This window comes from Pygocentrus nattereri, chromosome 14 (genome assembly GCF_015220715.1).
Source record: "Pygocentrus nattereri isolate fPygNat1 chromosome 14, fPygNat1.pri, whole genome shotgun sequence".
NCBI lineage: Eukaryota > Metazoa > Chordata > Actinopteri > Characiformes > Serrasalmidae > Pygocentrus > Pygocentrus nattereri.
This window is the reverse complement of record NC_051224.1, coordinates 15,681,746-15,693,863: the sequence shown is the minus strand read 5'-3', so window position 1 is coordinate 15,693,863 and position 12,118 is coordinate 15,681,746. Positions and strand designations below refer to the sequence as shown.

The window sequence follows — 12,118 nt, the reverse complement described above, 5'->3', positions numbered from 1 at the left end:
TAGCTGTTAGTAGCTTGAGTCCACAGCATCATTAATGGGCAATAAGAATGTGTGTGTGTGTGTGTGTGTGTGTGTGTGTGTGTATATATATATATATATATATATTTTTTTTTTTTTTTTTTTTTTCTTCTTCTTCTTTTCTTTACTACAGACTGTCCACAGGTTTCATGGCCTAAGGCCTCTAGAGGGTCCTGTGTAGTTCCCCATCACCCTGTCCCAGTTTGTATTTGATGGATTAACATGAACAACTTGCACTTCCTTCAACATCTAAAAAACACCCCATGATTTCTGTGTGGCCTTTATTCCTCCGTATCATCTCCTCATGCTGAGTGGAGAGATGGAATACATTCAGATAAATTAAGATAAATAATAAATAAAGAAAGAAAACTAGAATATAACACTTTGATGTGTAGTGAAGTCTAGTATGAGTAGTAAATCCCTCAAAGACAAGAGTCTTTCGTTTAAAAAGATGATCATGAGCTGTTAGTGGTCGTACACAATGCTAAGTACAATGTTCATTCCTGGTTTATTAGTTCCTAGATCACTTTTACGGAGCTGCAAACTCTTCATAAGGAAAGTGAAGCTAAACGCTGTGAATCGTCTAGAAAACTCTGCTCTGCTCTCTGTCAGATTTCTATGGTGTGCTCGTCAGTCGGGGGGCGTGGTCGCGGCAGCTGCTCCCTTCTGATTGGTCAGTGTCGCAGGAACGTTGGAGAAATGCCGAGAACAGTGGAGGAGAGACCGGCGGCGTCCACAGCTGCTTATAAAGAGCTGCTGACAGAGAAGAGCGGTAGAGAACAGAGAGAACTGCAGAAACGAGGAGCAGCAGAGCAGCGACTTTACAGCAAGACTTCATTTACACACATTTAGGAGCTCTGTTAACTGTAAGTACGTTTATACTCACTTTTTTCTCTGAGTCGATCTGTTAACTGTAAGTTTTATACTCGTGTTATATGAACTGTAATTGAAGGACCCCGTGAGCCGGAAGGATAAGAAAATGTGTGTGTGTACCTGAAGAATCATATTTAATTTCAGAAATCTTACTTTCTTATAATACTGCTCTAATTCTTACTTTTCAAGGATTCAAATCCTTTCCAAAAGTTAAGAGCTTGTACTATAACATTACATTTTCATTTTTCTATGAATTCATATGATCTGATTTGTTATGAAACTGATGTTTTAAACTGCATATGTTCTAATTTCTTCCATGATCTCTGTATGTATCGTTTTAGACACCTGCCAACATTCAAGATGTCCTCTGCTAAAGGAGTTGCTATTGGCATTGACCTGGGCACTACCTACTCTTGTGTAGGAGTGTTTCAGCATGGAAAAGTGGAGATCATTGCTAATGACCAGGGAAACAGGACCACCCCCAGCTATGTGGCCTTCACAGACACAGAGAGGCTCATTGGAGATGCTGCCAAAAACCAAGTAGCTATGAACCCCAACAACACCGTGTTCGACGCCAAGAGGCTGATCGGCCGCAAGTTTGACGATCCTATCGTACAATCTGACATGAAGCACTGGCCCTTCCAAGTCACCAGTGATGGAGGAAAGCCAAAGGTTCAAGTTGAGTACAAAGGAGAGACGAAGAGCTTCTACCCTGAAGAGATCTCCTCCATGGTTCTGGTGAAGATGAAGGAGATTGCAGAGGCCTATCTTGGACAGAAGGTAACAAATGCTGTTATTACTGTACCTGCCTACTTCAATGACTCCCAGAGGCAGGCCACCAAAGATGCTGGAGTGATTGCTGGTCTGAACGTCCTGAGGATCATCAATGAGCCCACAGCTGCAGCGATCGCCTATGGCCTGGACAAAGGCAAGAAAGGAGAGCGCAACGTGCTGATCTTTGACCTGGGAGGTGGAACCTTCGATGTGTCCATCCTGACCATTGAAGATGGCATCTTTGAGGTGAAAGCCACAGCAGGAGACACTCACCTGGGTGGAGAAGACTTTGACAACCGCCTGGTGAACCACTTTGTGGAGGAATTCAAGAGGAAGCACAAGAAAGACATCAGCCAGAACAAGCGGGCTCTGAGGAGGCTTCGTACAGCCTGTGAGAGAGCCAAGAGAACCCTGTCCTCCAGCTCTCAGGCCAGCATTGAAATCGACTCCCTGTATGAGGGCACTGACTTTTACACCTCCATCACCAGAGCACGATTCGAGGAGATGTGCTCCGACATGTTCAGGGGAACGCTAGAGCCAGTGGAGAAAGCCCTGAGAGATGCCAAGATGGACAAGTCCCAGATCCAAGACATTGTCCTGGTTGGAGGTTCTACAAGAATCCCCAAGATCCAGAAACTGCTGCAGGATTTCTTCAACGGGCGTGAACTGAACAAAAGCATCAACCCAGATGAGGCAGTAGCTTATGGTGCTGCAGTTCAGGCTGCCATCCTCATGGGCGACACCTCTGGAAACGTCCAGGACCTGCTGCTGCTGGATGTGGCCCCACTGTCCCTGGGCATTGAGACGGCAGGAGGAGTCATGACTGCTCTCATCAAACGCAACACCACCATCCCCACCAAGCAGACACAGATCTTCAGCACGTATGCAGACAACCAGCCTGGTGTTCTGATCCAAGTGTATGAAGGTGAGAGAGCCATGACGAAAGACAACAACCTGCTCGGCAAGTTTGAGCTGACGGGTATCCCACCTGCACCCCGCGGAGTTCCTCAGATTGAGGTGACCTTTGACATTGATGCCAACGGCATTCTGAGCGTGTCAGCGGTGGACAAAAGCACCGGCAAAGAGAACAAGATCACCATCACCAATGACAAGGGCAGACTGAGCAAGGAGGAGATTGAGAGGATGGTGCAGGAAGCAGATAAGTACAAATCAGAGGACGACCTCCAGAGAGAGAAGATTGCTGCCAAGAACTCTGTGGAGTCGTATGCCTTCAACATGAAAAACAGTGTGGAAGATGAGAAGATGAATGGCAAGATCAGTGAAGATGACAAGAAGAAAGTCATTGAGAGGTGCAACCAGGCCATTAACTGGCTGGAGAACAACCAGCTGGCTGATAAGGAGGAGTTTGAGCACCAGCTGAAGGAACTGGAGAAAGTCTGCAACCCCATCATTGCTAAGCTGTACCAGGGAGGGATGCCAGCTGGAGGCTGTGGAGCTCAGGCACGATCCAGCTCAGGGGCCAGTGCCCAGGGGCCCACCATTGAAGAAGTGGACTAAAAATGGACTTGCATATGTATTTTTCTATGTTAAATACCTGGAAAATGTTTTCATGCCAATCCTGTTCATTTGTACCTCAAAGCATGAAGAAAACCAGTTCAGTTACATTCTGCAATGTTTTTTTTCAGTATTTGCAGATAAGCAATTTTTGACCATTTAAACAGGGAACAGAAAAGGTTCACATGTATACACTGTGTATAGTAATGAACATACTTAGTATTGTATGTATTTATTTGTAATAAAGTTAATTTTTTATAAAAGGAGCAGTGCAGGTGTTATTTTTGGTGTTCAACAATATAACTTTTCCTTTTTTTGTATTTACAAAGCTTCAAATACATGCACATGAGCATTTTATGTCAGCAGCAGAACAGCATTTCTCAACCTCACTACTCTTTTTTTTTTGTGTGTCCTCTTTTGCAGCCTGGATAAACTCATTAGTTGTGTGCTTTTAGCTACAAATCTTCATTAAATAGAGACTGATTTCCACCACTGAACATGTAAAATATTGTAAAGCGTTAAAAAAACTAAACAAACTATGTTAAAATAATGTACATCAGAACCCAATGTTTGCGATATGGCGAGAAATCTAACGGCAAACAGGAAATATTGGGAGTGTGGTTTTTGATTTGGACAGTAGAGGTCAGTGTTTATCTACCATCAATTGCCACAGCACCACACGTAGTTCTGTTTTCAATACTTTAAGATATCAAGTCAATATAAAAAATGGATTATTTTAAGAACAAAGTCAATATGTTGGTATCCTGCTGTCAGAAACAAAGAAGATGGAAAAAATGGCTTTTCCTGAACTACCTGCCTGGCAGGAATGGATTTCTATATGAATGACTTGGACATTAGCTGAGGATTTAAATGATGGTTGTTAAAGAGAAAACAAAGTTGTACTGCTTCAGGATCGGATCTGAATAAGCCATAATTAAAACCCCAAAATGAGAATTTAGGAATTGTTCTATTTTTATTGACTGAAACCTCTGAATTTAAGAGAATTTCAGAAAATATTAAACATATTAATATCAATTAGCTTTCAGATTTGCCAGAACTTCAGTAAACATGGATAATACAGCTGTGCATTAATCATATACAATTCCTTTAAAATTGTATTCATTTTTGACACATTTGGGGGCATTTAATTTTCATACTACAAAGGATTCTTCTTACTTTAGTTCATTAAAATGCTTTTTCTCAAGCCATCTCTATCAATGTTTAGCTGTAATTTGTCTTAAAACTACCAGCTTTCTATTCATGGGAATGTTTTCCCCTCGTTTTATATTCCATTTTACACTTATAGTCATCTATGCTGTGTCTTTCAGAGCCTTTGTGTGTGTGATAATCCAGTTTATTGAATGTGTTCTGAATAAGTGTTTTTGATAGTCTGACAAATCATGTGTACGCTCAGAGAATTAACATGAAGGGAAAGATCATTTCTACTCAGAATAAGGATCATGGTCCTATGATGCATATACATCTATAGCGGTTTCTACCCCTGCTAAAGAAAATCACACTTGAGCCCAAAAATGAACACTATGGAATGCTTGTGTTGTAGAAGACACTGATCATAGAGGATTCACAGCAAAATAACTTATGCCCAACAAAAATATTTGTCATAGCAACAGTAATATGCCACTAGAAGAGCTGCGTAGTGATTAGTGACATTTATTCTGTTACATGTACCAGAAATTTGATGGATTTGTACTTTTTTCTGTATTTTCAAATAGCAATAGTTTTACTTTTTCTCCAATAGGCTATGCTTGTGAGCAAATAACCTACTTTTAACTCAGTTGTGTTGTGGACATTAACACTTACTTACTGGTTCCTATTTTGTTGTTGTTTAATTTCATTCTGCTGTTTTACTGATTGGCGAGTGGTCATTCTCACTTTGAAGCTTTATCTTCTAATTTTAAACAAACATCACTTCCTTTGCTGACAGATGCTGAATTCACTATGAAGTGCCCCTGCAAAGCTGTAAGCTAAAAAATGGAACCTCCACCGTTTAAAAAAAAAAATCAATTAATATTTAAAATGTGAAATAATCAGTTCTACAGAGACTGAGATGTTCGCAGTAGTGGTGATACGAGCCAGACATCTTTCGCATTTCATGCCTCTAACAGAAAGTTATTACATGACGTGGTTATGAATACATTGTCTGAGACATTGTTTAATGCCAGTGGTGGACGAAGTACACAAATCATGTACTTGAGTTAAAGTAGAGATACCCAAGGTAAAATATTCCTCCAGTAAAAGTAGAAGTCCTTACTCTAGACCTCACCTTGAATAAAAGTACTGAAGTATTTGCCTTCACAAGTACTTAAGTATCGAAAGTAAAAGTACTAAAAGATTAATTATGGCTCTAATGTCCTGTTATCTTCTTTGTAATAAGACTCGCTTCATGAACTCATTTTAGGTGAAAATACTCCGGTGTCTCTCTTGGTAAACCAGTCTTTTAATAGAACGTCATTAATTAGTCTGACACTGATCTCTATTAAAATGATGTGATTGTGAGACACAAAATACTGAAGTCAAACAGTTTCCACAGGAAGAAATGAATCCCACTGAAACAACTTTTTACAAACAAGCAAAGTTTCAGTTTAAGATTACTTTATAACTTAGTTACAAATTGAATAAAACTTGCTTTAAACTCAGGATCACAAATGAGCTTCCTTTACTGTATTGATCTGTAGGTCTCTGCTCATAAACATAAACTAACCTAAACTAATTTACTATGAAATGAAACTGTTTGTATAAATTCAGAACAAAAGAAACATGCCAGTCACTGCATGTGTGTACATTTTTCTATATTGTGGTCTATTTACACAAGGTTAGGTCAGTTCCATAGTTTAGGTGACATATGTGCTCCCAAATGTTTACGCTGCTGCACTGACGTTGAACCGTGTGCTGCACTGGGTCGGTTTGACAAACAGGTCAAAACAAGCTCAGAACAAAGTGAGTGCTGTGCCCTGATTGGTGCTCTTTTGTTTTGACATGTTATGTTTTTTATACACACAAAAACCAAAAGGAGTAAAAAGTCAGATATTTGACTTTGAAATGTAGTGGAGTGAAAGTAAAAAGTCACCCAAAATGGAAAAACTGAAGTAAAGTACAGATACAGAAAAAACTACTTAGTTACAGTAACAAATTACATTTACTTAGTTACTGTCCACCGCTGTTTAATGCTAGTTTTAAGTTAAGTTTGTGGCCTAAAATGTTTTTTTTAATCCATGTATGCCAGAGAGATACATACAGTCAGTTGTTAGGGAAAACAGTCCAGTATGAAACTTCTCTTTAATTGATCACTGTCTTACCATCGTCAACATTCATTATTACATATGAAAATTCAAAAGACATTTTTGGGTTCACTGCTTGTTTTGGATAGTAAATAAAATGCTTGTATTCATGCTGTAGTCATGAAGGCCCCTGGTTCCCATCACCACCACTGTAAAGAAAGTCAATAAGCTTCTGTACAATGAATCCCTTTATATCAAACCACTCTGAATAACATCATTTACTAGTTTATTATTATCATTTATTAGTTCCTAGATCACTTTTACGGAGCTGCAAACTCTTCATAAGGAAAGTGAAGCTAAACGCTGTGAATCGTCTAGAAAACTCTGCTCTGCTCTCTGTCAGATTTCTATGGTGTGCTCGTCAGTCGGGGGGCGTGGTCGCGGCAGCTGCTCCCTTCTGATTGGTCAGTGTCGCAGGAACGTTGGAGAAACGCCGAGAACAGTGGAGGAGAGACCGGCGGCGTCCACAGCTGCTTATAAAGAGCTGCTGACAGAGAAGAGCGGTAGAGAATAGAGAGAACTGCAGAAACGAGGAGCAGCAGAGCAGCGACTTTACAGCAAGACTTCATCTACACACATTTAGGAGCTCTGTTAACTGTAAGTACGTTTATACTCACTTTTTTCTCTGAGTCGATCTGTTAACTGTAAGTTTTATACTCGTGTTATATGAACTGTAATTGAAGGACCCCGTGAGCCGGAAGGATAAGAAAATGTGTGTGTGTACCTGAAGAATCATATTTAATTTCAGAAATCTTACTTTCTTATAATACTGCTCTAATTCTTACTTTTCAAGGATTCAAATCCTTTCCAAAAGTTAAGAGCTTGTACTATAACATTACATTTTCATTTTTCTATGAATTCATATGATCTGATTTGTTATGAAACTGATGTTTTAAACTGCATATGTTCTAATTTCTTCCATGATCTCTGTATGTATCGTTTTAGACACCTGCCAACATTCAAGATGTCCTCTGCTAAAGGAGTTGCTATTGGCATTGACCTGGGCACTACCTACTCTTGTGTAGGAGTGTTTCAGCATGGAAAAGTGGAGATCATTGCTAATGACCAGGGAAACAGGACCACCCCCAGCTATGTGGCCTTCACAGACACAGAGAGGCTCATTGGAGATGCTGCCAAAAACCAAGTAGCTATGAACCCCAACAACACCGTGTTCGACGCCAAGAGGCTGATCGGCCGCAAGTTTGACGATCCTATCGTACAATCTGACATGAAGCACTGGCCCTTCCAAGTCACCAGTGATGGAGGAAAGCCAAAGGTTCAAGTTGAGTACAAAGGAGAGACGAAGAGCTTCTACCCTGAAGAGATCTCCTCCATGGTTCTGGTGAAGATGAAGGAGATTGCAGAGGCCTATCTTGGACAGAAGGTAACAAATGCTGTTATTACTGTACCTGCCTACTTCAATGACTCCCAGAGGCAGGCCACCAAAGATGCTGGAGTGATTGCTGGTCTGAACGTCCTGAGGATCATCAATGAGCCCACAGCTGCAGCGATCGCCTATGGCCTGGACAAAGGCAAGAAAGGAGAGCGCAACGTGCTGATCTTTGACCTGGGAGGTGGAACCTTCGATGTGTCCATCCTGACCATTGAAGATGGCATCTTTGAGGTGAAAGCCACAGCAGGAGACACTCACCTGGGTGGAGAAGATTTTGACAACCGCCTGGTGAACCACTTTGTGGAGGAATTCAAGAGGAAGCACAAGAAAGACATCAGCCAGAACAAGCGGGCTCTGAGGAGGCTTCGTACAGCCTGTGAGAGAGCCAAGAGAACCCTGTCCTCCAGCTCTCAGGCCAGCATTGAAATCGACTCCCTGTATGAGGGCACTGACTTTTACACCTCCATCACCAGAGCACGATTCGAGGAGATGTGCTCAGACCTGTTCAGGGGAACGCTAGAGCCAGTGGAGAAAGCCCTGAGAGATGCCAAGATGGACAAGTCCCAGATCCAAGACATTGTCCTGGTTGGAGGTTCTACAAGAATCCCCAAGATCCAGAAACTGCTGCAGGATTTCTTCAACGGGCGTGAACTGAACAAAAGCATCAACCCAGATGAGGCAGTGGCTTATGGTGCTGCAGTTCAGGCTGCCATCCTCATGGGCGACACCTCTGGAAACGTCCAGGACCTGCTGCTGCTGGATGTGGCCCCACTGTCCCTGGGCATTGAGACGGCAGGAGGAGTCATGACTGCTCTCATCAAACGCAACACCACCATCCCCACCAAGCAGACACAGATCTTCAGCACGTATGCAGACAACCAGCCTGGTGTTCTGATCCAAGTTTATGAAGGTGAGAGAGCCATGACGAAAGACAACAACCTGCTCGGCAAGTTTGAACTGACGGGTATCCCACCTGCACCCCGCGGAGTTCCTCAGATTGAGGTGACCTTTGACATTGATGCCAACGGCATTCTGAACGTGTCAGCGGTGGACAAAAGCACCGGCAAAGAGAACAAGATCACCATCACCAATGACAGGGGCAGACTGAGCAAGGAGGAGATTGAGAGGATGGTGCAGGAAGCAGATAAGTACAAAGCAGAGGATGACCTCCAGAGAGAGAAGATTGCTGCCAAGAACTCTGTGGAGTCGTATGCTTTCAACATGAAAAACAGTGTGGAAGATGAGAAGATGAATGGCAAGATCAGTGAAGATGACAAGAAGAAAGTCATTGAGAGGTGCAACCAGGCCATTAACTGGCTGGAGAACAACCAGCTGGCTGATAAGGAGGAGTTTGAGCACCAGCTGAAGGAACTGGAGAAAGTCTGCAACCCCATCATTGCTAAGCTGTACCAGGGAGGGATGCCAGCTGGAGGCTGTGGAGCTCAGGCACGATCCAGCTCAGGGGCCAGTGCCCAGGGGCCCACCATTGAAGAAGTGGACTAAAAATGGACTTGCATATGTATTTTTCTATGTTAAATACCTGGAAAATGTTTTCATGCCAATCCTGTTCATTTGTACCTCAAAGCATGAAGAAAACCAGTTCAGTTACATTCTGCAATGTTTTTTTTCAGTATTTGCAGATAAGCAATTTTTGACCATTTAAACAGGGAACAGAAAAGGTTCACATGTATACACTGTGTATAGTAATGAACATACTTAGTATTGTATGTATTTATTTGTAATAAAGTTAATTTTTTATAAAAGGAGCAGTGCAGGTGTTATTTTTGGTGTTCAACAATATAACTTTTCCTTTTTTTGTATTTACAAAGCTTCAAATACATGCACATGAGCATTTTATGTCAGCAGCAGAACAGCATTTCTCAACCTCACTACTCTTTTTTTTTTGTGTGTCCTCTTTTGCAGCCTGGATAAACTCATTAGTTGTGTGCTTTTAGCTACAAATCTTCATTAAATAGAGACTGATTTCCACCACTGAACATGTAAAATATTGTAAAGCGTTAAAAAAACTAAACAAACTATGTTAAAATAATGTACATCAGAACCCAATGTTTGCGATATGGCGAGAAATCTAACGGCAAACAGGAAATATTGGGAGTGTGGTTTTTGATTTGGACAGTAGAGGTCAGTGTTTATCTACCATCAATTGCCACAGCACCACACGTAGTTCTGTTTTCAATACTTTAAGATATCAAGTCAATATAAAAAATGGATTATTTTAAGAACAAAGTCAATATGTTGGTATCCTGCTGTCAGAAACAAAGAAGATGGAAAAAATGGCTTTTCCTGAACTACCTGCCTGGCAGGAATGGATTTCTATATGAATGACTTGGACATTAGCTGAGGATTTAAATGATGGTTGTTAAAGAGAAAACAAAGTTGTACTGCTTCAGGATCGGATCTGAATAAGCCATAATTAAAACCCCAAAATGAGAATTTAGGAATTGTTCTATTTTTATTGACTGAAACCTCTGAATTTAAGAGAATTTCAGAAAATATTAAACATATTAATATCAATTAGCTTTCAGATTTGCCAGAACTTCAGTAAACATGGATAATACAGCTGTGCATTAATCATATACAATTCCTTTAAAATTGTATTCATTTTTGACACATTTGGGGGCATTTAATTTTCATACTACAAAGGATTCTTCTTACTTTAGTTCATTAAAATGCTTTTTCTCAAGCCATCTCTATCAATGTTTAGCTGTAATTTGTCTTAAAACTACCAGCTTTCTATTCATGGGAATGTTTTCCCCTCGTTTTATATTCCATTTTACACTTATAGTCATCTATGCTGTGTCTTTCAGAGCCTTTGTGTGTGTGATAATCCAGTTTATTGAATGTGTTCTGAATAAGTGTTTTTGATAGTCTGACAAATCATGTGTACGCTCAGAGAATTAACATGAAGGGAAAGATCATTTCTACTCAGAATAAGGATCATGGTCCTATGATGCATATACATCTATAGCGGTTTCTACCCCTGCTAAAGAAAATCACACTTGAGCCCAAAAATGAACACTATGGAATGCTTGTGTTGTAGAAGACACTGATCATAGAGGATTCACAGCAAAATAACTTATGCCCAACAAAAATATTTGTCATAGCAACAGTAATATGCCACTAGAAGAGCTGCGTAGTGATTAGTGACATTTATTCTGTTACATGTACCAGAAATTTGATGGATTTGTACTTTTTTCTGTATTTTCAAATAGCAATAGTTTTACTTTTTCTCCAATAGGCTATGCTTGTGAGCAAATAACCTACTTTTAACTCAGTTGTGTTGTGGACATTAACACTTACTTACTGGTTCCTATTTTGTTGTTGTTTAATTTCATTCTGCTGTTTTACTGATTGGCGAGTGGTCATTCTCACTTTGAAGCTTTATCTTCTAATTTTAAACAAACATCACTTCCTTTGCTGACAGATGCTGAATTCACTATGAAGTGCCCCTGCAAAGCTGTAAGCTAAAAAATGGAACCTCCACCGTTTAAAAAAAAAAATCAATTAATATTTAAAATGTGAAATAATCAGTTCTACAGAGACTGAGATGTTCGCAGTAGTGGTGATACGAGCCAGACATCTTTCGCATTTCATGCCTCTAACAGAAAGTTATTACATGACGTGGTTATGAATACATTGTCTGAGACATTGTTTAATGCCAGTGGTGGACGAAGTACACAAATCATGTACTTGAGTTAAAGTAGAGATACCCAAGGTAAAATATTCCTCCAGTAAAAGTAGAAGTCCTTACTCTAGACCTCACCTTGAATAAAAGTACTGAAGTATTTGCCTTCACAAGTACTTAAGTATCGAAAGTAAAAGTACTAAAAGATTAATTATGGCTCTAATGTCCTGTTATCTTCTTTGTAATAAGACTCGCTTCATGAACTCATTTTAGGTGAAAATACTCCGGTGTCTCTCTTGGTAAACCAGTCTTTTAATAGAACGTCATTAATTAGTCTGACACTGATCTCTATTAAAATGATGTGATTGTGAGACACAAAATACTGAAGTCAAACAGTTTCCACAGGAAGAAATGAATCCCACTGAAACAACTTTTTACAAACAAGCAAAGTTTCAGTTTAAGATTACTTTATAACTTAGTTACAAATTGAATAAAACTTGCTTTAAACTCAGGATCACAAATGAGCTTCCTTTACTGTATTGATCTGTAGGTCTCTGCTCATAAACATAAACTAACCTAAACTAATTTACTATGAAATGA

The 12,118-nt window shown here is 40.2% G+C and overlaps 2 protein-coding genes across 2 annotated transcripts; both read left to right on the top strand.

The window, feature by feature from the left end:
* Positions 1 to 776: 776 nt before the first annotated feature.
* On the top strand, positions 777 to 3,264 carry LOC108417256 (heat shock 70 kDa protein). Its single transcript, XM_037545017.1, has 2 exons — positions 777 to 884; positions 1,233 to 3,264. The coding sequence occupies exon 2, from the start codon at positions 1,252 to 1,254 to the stop codon at positions 3,181 to 3,183; it is 1,932 nt and encodes a 643-aa protein (XP_037400914.1). The 5' UTR covers positions 777 to 884; positions 1,233 to 1,251; the 3' UTR covers positions 3,184 to 3,264.
* Positions 3,265 to 6,914: 3,650 nt separating this feature from the next.
* LOC108441610 (heat shock 70 kDa protein-like) lies at positions 6,915 to 9,456 on the top strand. Its single transcript, XM_037544839.1, has 2 exons — positions 6,915 to 7,076; positions 7,425 to 9,456. The coding sequence occupies exon 2, from the start codon at positions 7,444 to 7,446 to the stop codon at positions 9,373 to 9,375; it is 1,932 nt and encodes a 643-aa protein (XP_037400736.1). The 5' UTR covers positions 6,915 to 7,076; positions 7,425 to 7,443; the 3' UTR covers positions 9,376 to 9,456.
* The last annotated feature ends 2,662 nt before the right edge of the window (positions 9,457 to 12,118 follow it).